The sequence below is a fragment of the Ranitomeya variabilis genome, chromosome 3 (genome assembly GCF_051348905.1).
Source record: "Ranitomeya variabilis isolate aRanVar5 chromosome 3, aRanVar5.hap1, whole genome shotgun sequence".
In the NCBI taxonomy this organism is placed as follows: Eukaryota; Metazoa; Chordata; class Amphibia; order Anura; family Dendrobatidae; genus Ranitomeya; species Ranitomeya variabilis.
In genome coordinates, this window is record NC_135234.1 from 226,195,154 (window position 1) to 226,215,133 (window position 19,980).

The window sequence follows — 19,980 nt, forward strand, 5'->3', positions numbered from 1 at the left end:
GCTGGTGGGAGGCGCCCCCGCCATGCAAACACACCGCCGTACTTTGAGGGGCCCTGTGCCAGTGGCAATGCGAACGAGTGGGCCCCCCCCCTGCTTGCTCAGGATCACAGCACTTGCAACTTTTAAATACTTACCTTTCCCTGCAACACCGCCGTGACGTAGTCCGCATTTCCTGGGCCCACGAAAAACTTGAGCCAGCCCTACTCCCCCCACAACTTTCCCCCAATTCCCTATGCCCAACTATTATTATACAGTTAATTAAGATTGGCAAGCTTCAGAAACAAGAATGGATGTTTTTGGCATTAAAATGGGCACTGTAGGTGTTTTCCTGGCCTCCACTCACTGCCGACTATGCTTCCCCATTGACTTGCATTGGGTTTCGTGTTTCGGTCGATCCCCGACTTTTAGCGATAATCGGCCGACTGCACTCGACTCGACTCTGGACAAAATCGGGTTTCCCAAAACCCTACTCGATCTTAAAAAAATGAAAGTCGCTCAACCCTAGTTGTCATTGAAGGAAACATGAATGCGGCCAGATATCTTGGATGAAAACCTCTTCCAGAGTGCTCTGGACCTCAGACTTGGCTGAAGGTTCACCTTCCAACAAGACAATGACCCTAAGCACACAGCTAAAATAACAAACGAGTTGCTTCAGAACAACTCTGTGACCATTCTTGACTGGCCCAGCCAGAGCCCTGACCTAAGCCCAATTGAGCATTTCTGAAGAGACCTGAAAATGGCTGTCCACCAACATTCACCATCCAACCTGACAGATTTGTAGAGGATCTTCAAGGAAGAATGGCAGAGGATCCCCAAACCCAGATGTGAAAAACTTGTTGCATCATTCCTAAGAAGACTCATGGCTGTACCAGCTCAAATGGGTGTTTCTACTGAATACTGAGCAAAGGGTCTGAATACTTATGACCTTGTGATATTTCAATTTTACTTTTTTAATAAATTAGCAAAATTTTTAAACCAGCTATTTTTCACATGCTCTGCAATTTCACTGAGCACTTTGCACAATAAATTGCCACACTTTTTTTAGATTGTCATTCTATTTTTATGATTTTTTTTACATATAATAATGCTTTAATATATCTTATTCAATTTGTTATTTTATTGCACATTTGGTTGTTCATACAGTGCTGTCTCACTCCATTTTCAGCCTTTTAGCTGCTACTGCATATATAATTTGGTAACGTTATGTAGCAGGTGTACTCTGGGGCCCTTTGTTATTTACTGTATATCTACTTTTATCCTATTATTATCTAACTGTGTAGCATTTTTCTCCTGGTGAGGCGGACATTAGATAAATATACATATCGATATCATATATTTTATTTTTGTGTTTTTATCTGTGCGGGCACCTCATGTGTGTGTAGTACTATTTACCACTATTAATAAAGGTATTTTATTCGTAACAATTTCTCTATTTGTCCTATTACTCTTTGACCTTATGTTCAGGTTTTTTTCTTTAGGTTTAATCTCATGCATATGTATACATACAAACCTTTTATGCATGCATTCCAAAAATTTGTAAATGTAGTATACTTTCTCTTTCTATACAAATTACTATTGATGCTGGGTTAGAAAAAATACTGTATTTAAAAATGGCATGGGGCTGCTAAAAATTGCATGGGTTTTGCAGTTATACGTGAATAATAATTTCAAAATCAGTTCATGGTAAAGTCATTTGCTAGTAATAAATGTTGTACGTCACGGAAATAGTTTTTTTTTATAAAAAAATAAAACTTTTGCATTCTATTATCTGTTAAAATATTTTTTTTCCAGTCTATGGATTACTGTACAAACGAAAGTGCCTAATATACTTCCCAAACTACTGTAATTTAATATTTTGTGTATATCCTACTACTGTAAAACATTTATTTTGCTACATTTGCATGCAGAAAAAGTGTACAGTTTTATTAATTTAGTTTTTGAAACTATTTTGAAACTAAGACAAAAAAAACTATATTACCTCCTATATGCCAAGAATACTCTTCACCCAACTCCCAGAGATGAAATGGGGACTTTGGCAGAACCCTTCCGAGGCCCACTGTTGCGGGGTCGCTGGCATCTGATGACGCGGGGATGTCTAGTCAAGAACCAGGTGGGTACCTCTGCAAGAACCCCTGGAAGTCTAACACAAAGAGACAGGGAGATGAACCCTAAGAAAGAACCTGGATAGATAGGAACCAATATTGCCAGCACCACTCACCTCCAAAGCACATAGGAACTGCAATAAACCAAAATGGCCTGAGCTGGGAACAGGGTTAAATAGCCCACCTTATGCTGAAGGAAATGATCATATGTTGACTACCACCCATTGATCCCCAGACAACTAGTTTCTGCTAACTGGCACAGCAGAATAAATGCAATCCCACCACTGCCTAGTACCAGACAAAGCAGCATTCTCCACTGCCTGGCAACTGTGGAACACAGGGTGCCATATTCCATGGGCAGTGAAATCCATGGGAGATATGGCATCCCACATCCCCACACATCCTGTTACTCCAGGGCGCAAGGCTCCATAAGATTGGAATGGTTTCACTATGTGCATGGTAGCTCCGTCTCCAGGGTCAGGACAATGGTGGTGCTTGCGACCGGAGTAGTATAGCACTGGACCCGATCTGTTCCCAGTTGGGTGAAAGGAACCACAATTCCTAACACTAGACCAATGGTAAATCTGCTATCTTGTTGAACATGTATAAAATAGCAAAGAAAAAATTGTTCAAGGCGTTCTACAACTTTTTTCTTTGCTTGTTTTTCTCTTTTTATACTATGTTGTTAACAATTGCACTTTATTTAGAAGATTTAATAAATTATATATGCTTACAATAAATATTTGGTCTGCATGTTCCTAATACTCTTTCTTGGTTTATATATTTTGAAATTATGTTAGTTTTCTTTTAGTATATTTTCTACCGAAATTCAATACAAAAAAAAATCTTCCATTAGCAATATCTCAATCTAATAGCACTTTTCACTTTTTAGCATGAGAACTTTTCAAAAAAATAATCATAATACTGGATAGTAATTATTGTCTTTTTAATCAAGCTAACAAGATTAGTTTAATGTTAATTAAGATTATGCTAGTCAAGGATTAAAGGCTTTCACAGTCATTCATTTACTAAATGATATAGCATAATTAATTCCTCGTGGATCATTACCGGGCAACAACAATGTATAAATGTCAATGGTTTGCTAATTTAGTGCACTTCCATAATTGGTACAGATTGATGTAAGGTAAGATAAGGTCAACACAGTGTGCAGAAAATGTATACTATATTTTTCTGTATTGGGTTATTTCTATGTTTTTTGCAAGATGTTGTGAAGACATTTGGGCCAAATTAAGTTTGCGAGCTTCATTTTATTCAAAGGAAGATAATAAAAGATTGCTTGCATCAATAACCAACTCATTATTTTATGTCTTTCATAGGACAGAACCCATGACTAACCATCTATATACTATGTTGTATAGAAACCTCTGTGGAAAAAACTGGAAGATTTTGAACGTAAATCCCTATGTGACTATAAAGCAATGAATGAATCTGGAGTGGAAAAGCAAGTATATATTACAACAGTTCTCAAGGACACTAATAAATGAGAAAAATGCGAAAGTGAATGCTTGACTAGCGGTTCATAGCCAAAAATCTGGTATTAAAAAATACTAATATACTTTTTATTGAAATGTTAGGTTTAGGCGACAGTCATACATATTGTAGTGTTCTCCATAGCTAATTACCACACTGCACTTATTTGACAACACATTGCTATGAATCTGCAATATTTCTTGGACATTGAGCAGGCGGTTGGGCACGATGGCCCTGGAGGTCCCTTCCAAGTCTAACATTCTATGAGTCAATGATTCTATGTGGACATCATACTGCTGAGTTTTAAAAGTATAGATTTACAGTCACTTTTAGAAGATTTTTCTCTATTCCCAGGGTAATAACATTGTACAGTTTGGTTCTACCATCAATTTGGCTCTACCATCAATAGTTGCACGCAGGTCTTGAAGATGATTGCACTGGAGCACTATAGATATTGGAATGGTTATGGGTAAAAAGATAGATGGCGGCTTGACTTGTGACTTGCAGCTTTATTACTACTTCCCACATGAGTTTATTTAGTTTTAAGTAGCTAAATGTGAATACCATAACCAGTATTATTATAAATGGGTTCTCTAAAATAGTCATTGGTTATAACAGTTAGCCCGCTAATAGAATAATTAGCAAGAAGATCCAGGTTAATGTGTTTAACTGTGACGTAAGTGAAATTTTAAGAAATCTGATGCACATGCCACCAAGAAAATACATTGGTTACATTATCAGATACTATAGGATTGTAATCATCTCCTACAATATATGAATATACTGCATGCTGCGGATATCACTGCAAATTTTATTACAAGCAGCTATACACCACATCCTTTTTCTGATAATATACTAGGGCTAGAATAAAGAATTAGGACTTATTAAATATGGCGTTCGGCCAGAACAGAAAACATAATATTCAAAGAACAAATGTTTGAAAAAAGATATTTAAAGTTTTTATTGTTATTTTTTTTTTAAATTCACCAATTATAAATGAAAAGCTAGCACCATGATAATAGGGCACTAAATTATATGTGGTTATCAACTAAATCACGCACTTTTTACAAATAATAAACGTGTTAATATGTTAATTAAATTGATCTCAGAAAAGTTTTTTCAAAATAAATTTGATTTGTTTTAAATGTAACAAAAACTTTATATAACTGATGTTTCTTCCGGTCTTCAAAACAAAAATAGGTTAATCAAATCCAAAACTGAACAAAGTATTTTTCCTTAATTGCTTTCTTCACTTATTACTTTCATCTGGAGCACTTTGCTTTACTATATCACAGTTGACAAAAGCTGCAGTAATTTAAGCGAAAAACTTTATTCATTAATTATTATTTATATATATAACTAATTCATGTATGCAGTAGATATTTAAATGAATCTTAGGTTCTCTTTTTGAGCAGCCGCCATAGTCTGTGAAACTGGGTCAAAAAATGAAGCAAAGTCAGTATCTGTTTCCAGTTTTGTTTAGATAAATGCAATATATATAATTTGCATTTTTAAATTCATTTTTCTTTTTGTCTTTTGGTTTTCATCATTTGTTACACTGAATTTTACAAAACGACTTATGTGCTTTGTGAAAGAAAAATTAGAATTTTCTTGTCTTTGACAGGTTTTGCTAGTTTTCTTTTTTTTTTTTTTAAATAACCATTGTGCCAAAAAACTAACATAGATAAAATCATTCCAAGGGGACAGTAGAGTAAATTTGCCCCAAATTTTCAAAAAAGCCACATTAAGGTAAAAATCAGAAAACTAGCAAAACAACAAAAGAAAAATTTTATAACGGTTCAAATTATGAATTTGTGAAAAATGTAAAAATCACTAATTGAAATGTTTGACCAAGTTTTCAGAAAGGCGTAAATTTGGTCCATAATCGGAACCATACCATCACAGTTACAGTACTGGGTGCTGCCTCCTGGAAACCGTGTGTGGAACGCGAAAGCTACTTACATCTGACTCGATTCATAAATGTCCACTTAGTCATGTTTTAATATTATTTTCTCCCCTCAGATATCTGATAACTGCTAAATGATGGATCCTCGAGTCCTTCTTAAAGCTGCAGGCTTTCTCTTCTTGATGGTTATTGGTATACCAGGGAATGTCTTCATCTTGATTCAGTTTATTTGTTTGAAGATCATAGAAAAGAAGCTTCTTCCAGCAAATATCATGCTTGTCGTTTTGGCTCTGGCAAATCTTCTTGTTCTCTTTTCTCGAGTTTTACCTCAGTCTTTGGAGGCAATTGGACTGAATAATTTATTTAATGATGCAGAGTGCATGCTGATTATATACACCTACAGAGTGAGCAGAGCCATGTGTATCGCCATCACTAGTATGCTAAGCTGTCACCAGTGCATTCTTATTGCCCCAAACTCTAGAGGGTGGCTTTTTCTGAAGCAAAAGGTTTCACAAAACATGTCTATCATCATATCCACAGTATGGCTTATTATTCTCATAATGTACCCATACAGCATGTCTATATCACGAGCCAAAGGGAATTTCACAACCTCTCCATTCACACTTCATGTGGTTTTCTGCAATATTGATTTTAAAGATTATTTCTCTTATATTTTAAATGGTGCATTTATGGCCTCGAGAGATTTCATTTTTGTGGGGCTAATGACATTGACAAGTGGCTGTATAGTATACCTATTGATAAACCATGAAAGGTCTGTAAGAGAAATTAGGAGCTTAGACAAAAGGAAAAGGAAATCAGTGGAATACAAAGCTTCAAGAGCAGTCATCATGCTTGTTGCATTATATGTTGTCCTCTTTGGCCTGGATAACTCCATGTGGATTTATACACTGACTATGTCTAATGTAAGTTCTGACATGAATGATGCAAGGATAATGCTTGCTTGTTCTTTTTCTGCCATCAGTCCATTAGTGATTATTGCTACTAATCAAAAACTGCAACAAAGGGTTAGATGTAGGCCCAAAAATAGAGCAATTCTTTGGACTTCTCAAAATAGCTCAATGGGTGATTTAAAGGCATAAACCACAGAACTCAATGGATTATTCAAATTCTAAAGAAAATATGGTCAAAAAATGTAGAGATTTAGTCTAAATTGAAAGTCATCAGTGGCTGATATTTTTTGAAGGCTAACTGAAAATATTACTAAGAGCAATCTTTTGACATTACTCAGGTCTCTTTCAAGCAACTGTGCCTAATGATGATATGAGTGAATTTATTTGAGTGGAATTTAATTTTACTCAATTTTTACAAAACTCGTAGCTTCCAAGTTTCATTTTTTTTGTAATTCACTGTACACGAAATCAGCATAATGGCAGTCAATTGCGGCCACCATTTTGCTGAACTATAGAAAGCCAGCAAAACGTTATCTATCACCTGTGGTGAATTAGTCTAGGGATGCAGAGCCTATTTGAAGAGCAAGAAGTCTGATTGTCCTGATCGGTTGAGCAACAAGCACGAAGGCATGATCAATAGTATAGAACTTCTGATTGAGATTGCTTCAGGACCCACCCGATCGAGTAAGCAACAGGCACGGTGGCCTGAGAAACTGAACTGAACCTGCAATGCAAGTTTGTGGTCAAGCAGGAGTTGAGAGTTGGTTCTATGAGGTCCTGGAGCAGTAACCGCTATTGGAGGACTGAGAGGCTGAGAAGAGGCCATTATTGATCCAACTCAGACTGTGAAAGTAGATGAACCAGTTTATACTCCTTAATATTACTAAATCCGCTTGCCTTCCATATGTCAGATGTTATCTGTCCTAAGAGAAGTTAGAGAATCCTTAGTTGATGAATAGTCACACCTCTAAGTGTGGTAGTGCCAGTTTTATTATTTTACAGATCAGTGATTAGAGCTATGGGGCAGAGTTAGGGACAGACAATAACTGCTAGGTAGACAAAGACCTCAAGAATTTTGTTATAATTCATTGCCAGTAACTTTCTCATTATCTATTACTTGATATTGCATGTTAACCCTCTGAATTCTATGTAGTTATTAAACTACCGCTTGTTTCATTGTACTTCTGAGTCCTCATTTTCCGTGCAGCTGCATATTTGCAAAGAATTTTAAACTGTGTGCTGAATTGAGTTGGATGGTCACTCTCCCCTTGAGTCTGCAGAACACCACCTCAGGGGTTTCCATGTAAAGAATTTTAAATTTTGACTAATCTAACCACAGAACAGTTTTCCAATTTGTGTAAAGTCGATTTAAAGGGAGCTTTGGCCCAGAGAAGATGGTGGCTTTTTTGGATTGTGTTGATATATGGCGTCTTTTTTGCAAGATATAAATTTTACTTGCATTTGCAGATTGCATGGCAAATTGTATCCAGAAGCAATGATTTCTGGAAGCATCTTGCAGTGATTTGCATGACTAAATCATGCCTGATTTTAATGCAGTGCCATTTGAGGGCCCATATATCATGAATATCCAATATTGACTATCAGCCTTGCCTCTTGTGCATATGGATTTCTCCAGAATCTTTTGATAAGTTTATGTACTAAAGATGGTGGAATATTCAAAATCTTTGCAATTTTATCTTGAGGAATATTTTTCTGAAATTTTTATACAGCTTTACTCAAAGTTGCTCACAGATTGGTGGCCATCTGACTATCATTGCTTCTGAGAGACTCTGCCTCTCTAACATGCTCTTTTATACAGAGTCACTTACACAAGGACACAAGAATTGTTAAGCCCTCAGGTGTCACAGCATAAACATCCTGAATAAAAGAGCAGCTGACAATGCGCACACTGTCTCAGGTGTCTGCATGAGAGGGCTTGTGGGGAGCAGTTTCATATCCCTCTAGTACCGCCCCTGATGTTTATTCATGCCTATGAACTCTGTGCTGAAGGCTACGCTGACTGGAAATGACATATGCGTGTCACTGCTGGCTGATGCTCTCCACATATCGGATGTGACACGGACACTACCGGAAATGATGCCATGATGAGTGATGAACGCTGCAATTTTAAAGACAAGACAGCACTGATCCATACACACTGTACAGCTACAGACATCAGCATTGACATAGTGCGAATGAGATGGGATGGTCGCCCATAATTTAGCATAAGTTACTCCTAAGGAAACTGCTGCCAGAGGAAACGCGTTGAGACTAGAGATGAGCGAATATTTCAATGTTCGCTTTTGCTCACGATTGCCGAACTTGCAATATTCGCAGATTTAATTGTTGATTAAATCGCCAAATATAGGTGAACATACACAGCACAAAAGCCGGTGTTTCCCAAGCTGTGTGACAGCATGGGAAACACAGGCGTAATGCTTCTGATTGACGGTGAACTCATTCCCACCAGTCAGAGAGCCATGGTCCCTATGCTGTCAGAAAACAGTGTGAACGCTCAGCTGTGATCGGAGGTAAAAAGTTTTCCTCCGGTCACTGCTGTCAGCTGATGGGACTACAGCTCCCATCAGCTGACACTTGCTGCCGCTAATAACAGTGAGAGCAGGAGCGGCGGATGGGAGTATTCAGCAGCCGCTCCTGTGCTGTAAATAAATAATTTAAAAAAACCTGGATAGGATCCCCTGTGTTTTTGATAACCAGCCAGGCAAAACTCACATTGGGGGCTTCAACTCTCAGCCGTCAGCATTAGCAAGATTGGCTATCAAGAATAGAGGGGTCCCCACGCCATATTTTTAATTATTTAAATGAGTATCCTGGTATATTTGGCCCCATCCTGGTATATGGCTCTCATCCTGTTATGTGACCTCATTCTGTTATATGGTCCCTATCCTAGTATATGGCCCCCATCCTGGTACATGGCCTCATCCTGGTATATTTTCCCCCATCCTGGTATATGTCCCTTACCCTTGTTATATGGCTCCTTCATCCTGGTATCTGTCGCCCATCCTGCTATACAGTGGGGAAAAAGTATTTAGCCAGACACCAATTGTGCAAGTTCTCCCACTTAAAAAGATGAGAGAGGCCTGTAATTGACATCATAGGTAGACCACAACTATGAGGGTCAAAATGAGAAAACAAATGCAGAAAATCACCTTGTCTGATTTGGCAAGATTTATTTTGCAAATTATGGTGGAAAATAAGTATTTGGTCACCTAAAAACATGCAAGATTTCTGGCTCTCACAGACCTGTAACTTCTTCTTTAAGAGGCTCCTCTGTCTTCCACTCATTACCTGTAGTAATGGCACGTGTTTGAACAAATTATCAGTATAAAAGACACCTGTCCACAACCTCAAACAATCACACTCCAGACTCCACTATGGTGAATACCAAAGAGCTGTCAAAGGACACCAGAAACTAAATTGTAGCCCTGCACCAGGCTGGGAAGACTGAATCTGCAATAGGCAAGCAGCTTGGTGTGATGAAATCAACTGTGGGAGCAATAATAAGAAAATGGAAGACATACAAGACCTGATAATGTTCCTCGATCTGGGGCTCCATGCAAGATCTCATCCCATAGGGTCAAAATGATCACAAGAACGGTGACCAAAAATCCTAGAACCACACGGGGGGACCTTGTGAATGACCTGCATAGAGCTGGGATCACCATAACAAAGGCTACCATCAGTAACACACTACACAACCAGGGACTCAGACCCTGCAGTGCCAGACGTGTCCCCCTGCTTAAGCCAGTACATGCTTGGGCCCATCTGAAGTTTGCTAGAGAGCATTTGAATTATCCAGAAAAGTATTGGGAAAATGTCATATATGGCCTGATGAAACCAAAGTAGAACTGTTTGGTAGAAATAAAACTCGTCGTGTTTGGAGGAGACAGAATGCTGAGTTGCATCCAAAGAACACCATACCTACTGTGAAACATGGGTGTGGCAGCATCATGCTTTGGGGCTGTTTCTCTGCTAAGTGACCAGGATGACTGATCTATGTACATGAAATAATGAATGAGGCCATGTATCATGAGATTTTGAGAGCAAACCTCCTTCCATCAGTAAGGGCATTGAAGATGAAATGTGGATGGGTCTTTCAACATGACAATGATCCCAAGCACACCACTAGGGCAATGAAGGAGTGGCTTCATAAGAAGCATATGAAGGTCCTAGTGTGGCCTAGCCAGTCTCCAGATCTCAACCCCATAGAAAACCTTTGGAGGGAGCTGAAAGTCCGTGTTGCCCAGCGACAGGCCCAAAACATCACTGTTCTAGAGATCTGCATGGAGGAATCAGCCAACATAAAACCAACAGTGTGTGCCAACTTTGTGAAGACTTACAGAAAATGTTTTACCTCTGTCATTGCCAGCAAAGCACATATAACAAAATTTTGAGATGAACTTTTATTAATGACCAAATACTTATTTTATACCATAATTTGCAAAATAAATCTTGCCAAATCAGACAAGGTGATATTCTGGATTTGTTATCTCATTTTGACTCTCATAGTTGTAGTCTACCTATGATGTCAATTACAGGCCTCTCTTATCTTTTTAAGTGGGAAAACATGCACAATTGGAGGCTGACTAAATACTTTTTTTCCCCACTGTAAATCTGGAGTGCTAATTCTGTGGTGCAGCCACAAATTGCTACTTCAGCATATTAATCCATAGTGCTGCTGACACTGTGGTACAGTGACCAGTTACCACTGTGGCATATAAATCCTTTGCGCTAATTGTGTGGTTCAACCACCATTCCAAATTGTCAGTATATAAATCCTTTGTGCTAATTGTGTGGTTCAGCCACCAGTTCACATTTCAGTATATCAATCCTTTGTGCTATTTGTGTGGTACAACCACCAGTTCACATTTCAGCATATAAATCCTTTGTGCTAACTGTGTGTCCAGCCACCAGTCCACAATTCAGCATATAAATCTTTTGTGCTAATTCTGTGGTCCACCCATACTCATCTCGGCAAACAAATACTGATTGTTATTGTATATACTCGAGTATAAGCTGAACCGAGTATAAGCCGACACCCCTAATTTTGCCACAAAAAACTGGGAAAACTTAATGACTCGAGTATAAGCCTAGGGTGGGAAATGCAGCAGCTACAGGTAAATGTTAAAAGTAAAAATAGATACCAATAAAAGTATAATTAATTGAGACATCAGTAGGTTAAATGTTTTTGAATATCCGTATTGAATCAGGAGCCCCATATAATTCTCCAGACAGTTCATGATGTGCCCCATAAGATGCTCCATACAAAATACGCCCCATATATTGCTACATAAAGTTCATGATGGGCCCCATAAGATGCTCCATATTAAAATATGCCCCATATAATCCTGCATAAAGGTTAATAATGGCCCCATAAGATGCTCCATAGACACATTTGCCCAATATAATGCTGCACAAATGTTGATTATGGCCCCATAAGATGCTCCATAAAGATATTTGCCCCATATAGTGCTGCACAAACATTATGGCCCCATAAGATGCTCTATACAGACACTTGCCCCATTATAGTGCTGCACAAAAGTTATGGCCCCATAAGATGCTCTATACAGACACTTGCCCCATTTTAGTGCTGCACAAACGTTATGGCCCCATAAGATGCTCTATACAGACACTTGCCCCATATAGTGCTGCACAATCGTTATGGCCCCATACAGACACTTGCCCCGTTATAGTGCTGCACAAACGTTATGGCCCCAGAAGATGCTCCATACAGACACTTGCCCCATTTGCTTTTTAAAAAAAATAAAAAATCACATACTCACCTCTCCGTCGCTCAGGCCCCCGACACTTTCAATATTCACCTGCTCCTCGTTCCGGAGCCGCTTCATCTTCAGCGTCTTCTGCACTGACTGCTCAGGCAGAGGGCACGCACTAACCACGTCACCACGCCCTCTGACCTGAGTGTCACTGCAGAAGATGCTGAAGACAGAGCGGCGGCTGGAATGGGGAGCAGGTGAATATCGTACAGCGCAGCGCTCCCCCTCCCCACTATACTCACCTGCTCCTGGCGCGGTGCGGTCCCTGCTTCCCCAGCACTGCTGCTTCTTCCTGTACTGAGCGGTCACCATTACCGCTCATTACAGTAATGAATATGCGGCTCCACCCTTATGGGAGGTGGAGCCGCATATTCATTACTGTAATGAGCTGTACCATGTGACTGCTCAGTACAGGAAGAAGCTGCCGGCACCAGGGAAAAGACATGCAGGGACCGCACCAGGAGTAGGTGAGTATAATTAGACAGCCCCCACTCTCCCTCCCCTGCTGACCCCCGGGTATGACTCGAGTATAGGCCAAGAGGGGGACTTTCAGCCCAAAAAAATGGGCTGAAAATCTTGGCTTATACTCGAGTATATACGGTAATTTAGTGACAGGTCACTGACAGGTCTGGGCATAGGGTTGTGAAACAGCTGGTTAAAAGATGAGAAGAGTACATCCAACATGAGTGGGGAAATAGTGAGGGCATATTGAGAGGGGGAATAGGCTTGATGTTTAAGGTGTAGGTGGGATAGGTGGTAGAGTTACTGAAAGCTCTACTGAACAAATGCTGTCTCATCCTTTTCTAAGAAAACTGACAATTTCTGTTACTGGATGTGCTACTTGACTCCCTTTCATTGACAGCCGGACAGCAGTATGCCTTGCAGATATTTTTTTGAAATGTGGAGACTCAAAGTTGGGTCTCCATCTGGTGGGTTGCCTGTAGTGGAAGTGGTCTCAGAGCACCAGGCCTACACCTTTAACTCATCCACCTCTTACTGATCAATTTGTAAGCTAGAAATGCTGGCCCAGACCCTGTCCCATCCATCCATGCTGTGCTATTATAACCCTTCTACTGTGGGTCAATGAATGCCACTTTTACTGATGTCTACTCCTAGTGTTTGGAAATGTTTGGACTCACAGTTGGGTCTCCTTCATGTGTTTTGCCTGAATTTAGCAGGGCTCTCAGAGCACCAGGCCTATACCTGTCACTTATCCACATGTTACTGATTAATGATAAAATGCTACATGCTTGAATGATAAATGCTAGAAATGCAGGTCCAAGCCCTGTCGCAGGCTCTGTCCCATACATGTTGCACAACTATACTAATTGTACTCTGGGTCAATTGATGCCACTTGTCCTGGTGTATGCCCCTAATTTGAGCTGTTTTGGCAGTTTTTGGGCCCCCCTGAATGTGTTGTTTGTGTGTCTGATTTTACCTCCAATTAAATTCAGTGTGGTTTGGTTATGTTCATTGAACATCGGGAAGGTCGCCGATGCAAGAAACATCAAACCTTAAAAGGTTCGCTCAGCTCAAGTCTTTAACCATATAGCGCAACAAGCAGCATCTGAAAGCGCATTATTTATGACAGCAAATCTAGCTGATTCCACAGATGCATCTGTTATAAACTCTGTGGCTAATTTAAGCAATGGAAAGAAACCTAAAATGACCTCCCTAGACATCTAATTTCTCAAATGATCTTCTAGTCATCTATCCATAGATGCATGGACCTGGCTACTGAAGTAACAGCTATATTTTTACCACATTATAACTGTTGAGGCCTCCCAAGCTCTCTCAAGCCTCAAACGGAATCAAAGTTTTCTGGGAAATATTGGGTACATGAATATCAAGCTTTGGGATCTTTTCCCAAGCCTTTACGTCCTCCGGTTCAAAGGGTAGACGGATCCCAAAGTCTCAGGATATAATAACTCTTTCTTCAGCATCCTACCTTTGTTCTATAATCATGGCATGAATGTGATTATTAATGTGAAAAACGTTTCCTTTAGGATGTGAGGCCTCCAAACATCTCATCCTGAATATAATGGATCTTTTCAGACTCTTCAACCTGCATGGTGTTCGTGACCGCTCTTAAGGTGCCTTCACACTAATCGACTTTACAACGATAACGATAGCGATCCGTGACGTTGCAGCGTCCTGGATAGAGATATCGTTGTGTTTGACATGCAGCAGCGATCTGGATCCTGCTGTGATATCGCTGGTCGTTGCTGAAAGTTCAGAACTTTATTTGGTCGTCAGATCAGCGTGTATCGTCGTGTTTGACAGCAAAAGCAACGATGCCAGCGATGTTTTACAATGGTAACCAGAGTAAATATCGGGTTACTAAGCGCAGGGCTGCGCTTAGTAACCCGATATTTACCCTGGTTACCATTGTAAAAGTAAAAAAAAACACTACATACTCACCTTCTGCTGTCTGTCACGTCCCCCGGCGTCCGCGCTGCTGCTCAGAGCTTCCTGCACTGAGTGCGTCAGTGCCGGCCGGAAAGCAAAGCACAGCGGTGACGTCACCGCTCTGCTGTTAGGGCCGGCGCTCACACAATGCAGGGAAGCGGACGCCGGGGGACGCGAATGTGAGTATGTAGTGTTTGTTTTTTTATATTTACACTGGTAACCAGGGTAAACATCGGGTTACTAAGCGCGGCCCTGCGCTTAGCAACCCGATGTTTACCCTGGTTACCCGGGGACTTCAGCATCGTTGGTCACTGGAAAGCTGTCTGTGTGACAGCTCTCCAGCGACCACACAGCGATGCTGCAGCGATCGGCATCGTTGTCGATATCGCTGCAGTGTCGCTTAGTGTGAAGGTACCTTTAGGAGCTCATTTGTATTCTCAGAGGAGATATAATATTTGTTCTGCTCCACGGGGAGGTCCGTAGCTATTTCCCCTACTTCATCCTGATCAGACCCAGGAGACTGTTTGCCCTCTCTAGAACTCAATTCCATCTCCCATCTCAGTCTATTAGAATGGGAACCAGGTTGAGATGTTTACTGCCAAACAAGAGAAGAGATTGTGACCTGCACCTCCTCTCTAATCATGGACTTCATGTACACATGTGGTCAAAATTGTTGGTACCCCTCGTTTAATGACAGAAAAACCCTCAATGGTCACAGAAATAACTTGAATCTGACAAAAGTAATAATAAAGAAAAGCTCTATGAAAATGAACAAATGAAAGTCAGACATTACTTTTCAACCATGCTTCCACAGAATAAAAAAAAAAAATAAAACTCATGAAATAGGCCTGGCCAGAAATTTTTTTTTTTGTTAGGGAGTTATAAGGGTTAAAAGTTGACCAGCAATTTCTCATTTTTACAACACCATGTTTTTTTTAGGGACCACATCACCTTTGAAGTGATTTTGAGGGGTCTATATGATGGTTATTTTCTAAGTGTGACACCATTCTAAAAACTGCACCCCTCAAGCTGCTCAAAACCACATTCAAGAAGTTTATTAACCCTTTACGTACTTCACAGGAACTAAAACAATGTGGAAGAAAAAAATGAACATTTAACTTTTTTTTGCAAACATTTTACTTCAGAACCATTTTTTTTAATTTTCACAAGTGTAAAAACAGAAATTTAACCACAAATTTTGTTGTGCAATTTTTCCTGAGTACGCCGATACCCCATATGTGGAGGTAAACCACTGTTTGGGCGCACCGCAGAGCTTGGAAGTGAAGGAGCACCGTTTGACTGTTTCAATGCAGAATTGGCTGGAATTGAGATCGGACGCCATGTCGCGTTTGGAGAGCCCCTAATGTGCCTAAACAGTGGAAACCCCCCACAAGTGACACCATTTTGGAAACTAGACCCCCCAAGGAACTTATCTAGATGTGTGGTGAGCACTTTGAACCCCCAAGTGCTTCACAGAAGTTTATAACGTAGAGCCGTGAAAATAAAAAATCGCATTTGTTTTCACAAAAATGATTTTTTCGCCCACAAATTCTTATTTTCACAAGGGTAACAGGAGAAATTAGACCACAAAAGTTGTTGTGCAATTTCTCCTGAGTATGTCGATACCCCACATGTGGAGGTAAACCACTGTTTGGGCGCACCGCAGAGCTTGGAAGTGAAGGAGCACTGTTTGACTTTTTCAATGCAGAATTGGCTGGAATTGAGATCGGATGCCATGTCGCGTTTGGAGAGTCCCTGATGTGCCTAAACAGTGGAAACCCCCCACAAGTGATACCATTTTGGAAACTAGACCCCTTAAGGAACTTATCTAGATGTGTGGTGAGCACTTTAAACCCCCAGGTGCTTCACAGAAGTTTATAACGTAGAGCCGTGAAAATAAAAAAATTGCATTTTTTCTACCAAAATGATCTTTTTGCCTCCAAATTTTTATTTTACCAAGGGTAACAGGAGAAAATGGACCCCAGAAGCTGTTGTACAATTTGTCTTGAGTATGCCGACACTCCATATGTGGGGGTAAACCACTGTTTGGGCGCATGGCTGAGCTTGGAAGCAAAGGAGCGGCATTTGACTTTTCAATGCAAAATTGACTGGAATTGAGATCGGACGCCATGTCGCGTTTGGAGAGCCCCTGATGTGCCTAAACAGTAGAAACCCCCCAAAAGTGACCCCATTTTGGAAACTAGACCCCCCATGGAACTTATCTAGATGTGTAGTGAGAACTTTGAATGCCCAAGTGCATCACAGAAGTTTATAATGCAGAGTCGTGAAAATAAAAAATATATTTTTTTTAACAATAAAGATTTTTTAGCCCCCAAGTTTTTATTTTCACAAGGGTAACAAGAGAAATTGGACCCCAAAAGTTGTTGTCCAATTTGTCCTGAGTATGCTGGTACCCCATATGTGGAGGTAAACCACTGTTTGGGCGCACGGCAGAGTTCGGAAGGGAAGGAGCGCCATTTTGGAATGCAGACTTTGATAGAATTGTCTGCGGGCGTTATGTTGTGTTTGCAGACCCCTAATGTACCTAAACAGTAGAAACCCCCAACAAGTGACCCCATTTTGGAAAATAGACCCCCCCAAGGAACTTATCTAGATATGTGGTGAGAACTTTGAATGCCCAAGTGCTTCACAGAAGTTTATAATGCAGAGTAGTGAAAATAAAAAATATTTTTTTCCCACAAAAAAGATTTTTTTAGCCCCCAAATTTTTATTTTCACAAGGGTAACAAGAGAAATTGGACGCAAAAGTTGTTGTCCAATTTGTCCTGAGTATGCTGGTACCCCATATGTGGGGGTAAACCACTGTTTGGGCGCACGGCAGAGCTCGGAAGGGAAGGAGCGCCATTTTGGAATGCAGACTTTGATAGAATTGTCTGCGGGCATTATGTTGCGTTTGCAGACCCCTAATGTACCTAAACAGTAGAAACCCCCACAAGTGACCAAATTTTGGAAACTAGACCCCCTAAGGAACTTATCTAGATATGTGGTGAGAACTTTGAAAGCTCAAGTGCTTCACAGAAGTTTATAATGCAGAGTAGTGAAAATAAAAAAATATTTTTTTTCCAACAAAAAAGATTTTTAGCCCCCAAGTTTTTATTTTCACAAGGGTAACAGGAGAAATTGGACCCCAAAAGTTGTTGTCCAATTTATCCCGAGTACGCTGATGCCCCATATGTGGGGGTAAACCACTGTTTGGGCGCACGGCAGAGCTCAGAAGGGAGGGAGTACCATTTGACTTTTTTAGCGCAAAATTGGCTGTCGTGTTTGGAGACCCCCTGATGTACCTAAACAGTGGAAACCCCCCAATTCTAACTCCAACCCTAACCCCAACACACCCCTAACCCTAATCTCAACCCGATCCCTAATCCTAATCACAACCCTAACGATAATCACAACCCTAACCCCAAAACAGCCCTAATCTCAACCCTAACCATAACCCTAATCAAAACCCTAAATCCAACACACCCCTAACCCTAATCCCAACCCTAACCCTAATCCCAACCCTAATCCCAAACGTAACACTAATCCCAACCCTAATCCAAACCCTAACCCTAATCCCAACTCTAACCCTAACTTTAGCCCCAACCCTAACTTTAGCCCCAACCCTAACCATAACTTTAGCCCCCGTCGTCACAAAAAAAGTTCAATGTAACCTTTTTTTTGTACGTCGCGTCCGCCATTTCCGCGCATGCGTGGCCGTAACTCTGCCCCCTCCTCCCCAGGACATAGACTGGGCAGCGGATGCGTTGAAAAACTGCATCCGCTGCCCACGTTGTGCACAATTTTCACAACGTGCGTCGGTACATCGGGCCGACGCATTGCGACCGCCCCGTACCGACGCAAGTGTGAAAGAAGCCTAAGGCTACTTTCACACTAGCGTCGAACTCGGCCCATCGCAGTGTGTCGGGCCGACGTACCGACGCTAGCGTTGTAAGCGCCGCACAACGGGTGCAGCGGATGCTGTTTTTTCAACGCATCCGCTGCCCCATTGTGAGGTGTGGGGAGGCGGGGGCAGAGTTCCGGCCACGCATGCGCGGTCGGAAATGGCGGACACGTCGCACAAAAAAGTTACATGTAGTTTTTTTTGTGTCGACGGTCCGCCAAAGCACGACGCATCCGTCGCACGACGGATGCGACATGTGGCAATCCGTCGCAATGCGTCGCTAATGCAAGCCAATGGAGAAAAAACGCATCCTGCAAGCACTTTTGCAGGATGCGTTTTTTCTCCAACGACGCATTGCGACGGAAGCCAAAAAACGCTAGTGTGAAAGTAGCCTAACCCTAGCCCTAACCCTAACCCTAAATTTAGCCCCAACCCTAACCCTAACTCTAACCCTAACCCTAACTCTAACCCTAACCCTAACCCTAACCCTAACTCTAACCCTAACCCTAACTCTAACCCTAACCCTAACCCTAACCCTAATTTTAGCCCCAACTTGTCTTCTCCTGCCGGCCGGCAGATGGCAGCAGATGGCGGGCGCACTGCGCATGCGCCCGCCATGATGAAAAAGCCGGCTGGCAGGAGAAGACAGAAGAGGACCCAGGAACCCCGGGTGAGTATGATAGGGTCCCCGAATCCCCCTATTTCTCTGTCCTCTGATGTGCGATCACATCAGAGGACAGAGAAATAACTGATCGCTTTTTTTTTTTTTTTTTTTTTTTTGCGGTCGCCGGTAAACTGTCAATTACCGGCGATCGCAAAGCAGGGGTCGGTGCAAACCGACCCCGATCATGTTCTTTGGGGTCTCGGCCCCAAAAAAAGTGCAAAAAACACATAAAAAAATTATTATGTGAGGTATTAGTTATATTGTGGCCAAAATACGCAAGCTCATAACCCACGTCAAGGGTCCTCACGCTTATGAGTCCTATCTCTAAACAGCAAAAGCACAAAAAAAGGATTCGGAGATCCTCCAAAAATAGAAAAAAACGCAACAAAAGGCCTAGGCAGGTAAGAATCTCTGTCTTTTGTTGCTGTTTTTTCTATTTTTGGAGGATCTCCGAATCCTCTTTTTGTGCTTTTGCTGTTTAGAGATAGGACTCATAAGTGTGAGGACCCTTGACGTGGGTTATGAGCTTGCGTATTTTGGTCAGAATATAACTAATACCTCACATAATAATTTTTTTATGTGTTTTTTGCACTTTTTTCGGGGTGCAGTTGGGCCCATTTTTTACTTGTAAACTGTGGTGTCTGTGCACATGGGGTGCATTTGAATAACGCTGGGCAGGCCTGCCTGATCTAATAGAAGGGTGTCATTACTAGGCCTGCCTGAATGCTGTGCATCTCCATTGTGTGAACAGCGCCACATACAAGTTTTTATGTGCAGCAATGTGCCAAGCAGCCAC

At 41.1% G+C, this 19,980-nt stretch overlaps 1 protein-coding gene across 1 annotated transcript; it reads left to right on the forward strand.

Annotated features, from left to right (window-relative positions):
- Nucleotides 1-5,636: 5,636 nt before the first annotated feature.
- Nucleotides 5,637-6,599, forward strand: LOC143817651 (olfactory receptor class A-like protein 1). Its single transcript, XM_077299144.1, has one exon. The coding sequence runs from the start codon at nucleotides 5,637-5,639 to the stop codon at nucleotides 6,597-6,599; it is 963 nt and encodes a 320-aa protein (XP_077155259.1).
- Nucleotides 6,600-19,980: the final 13,381 nt, after the last annotated feature.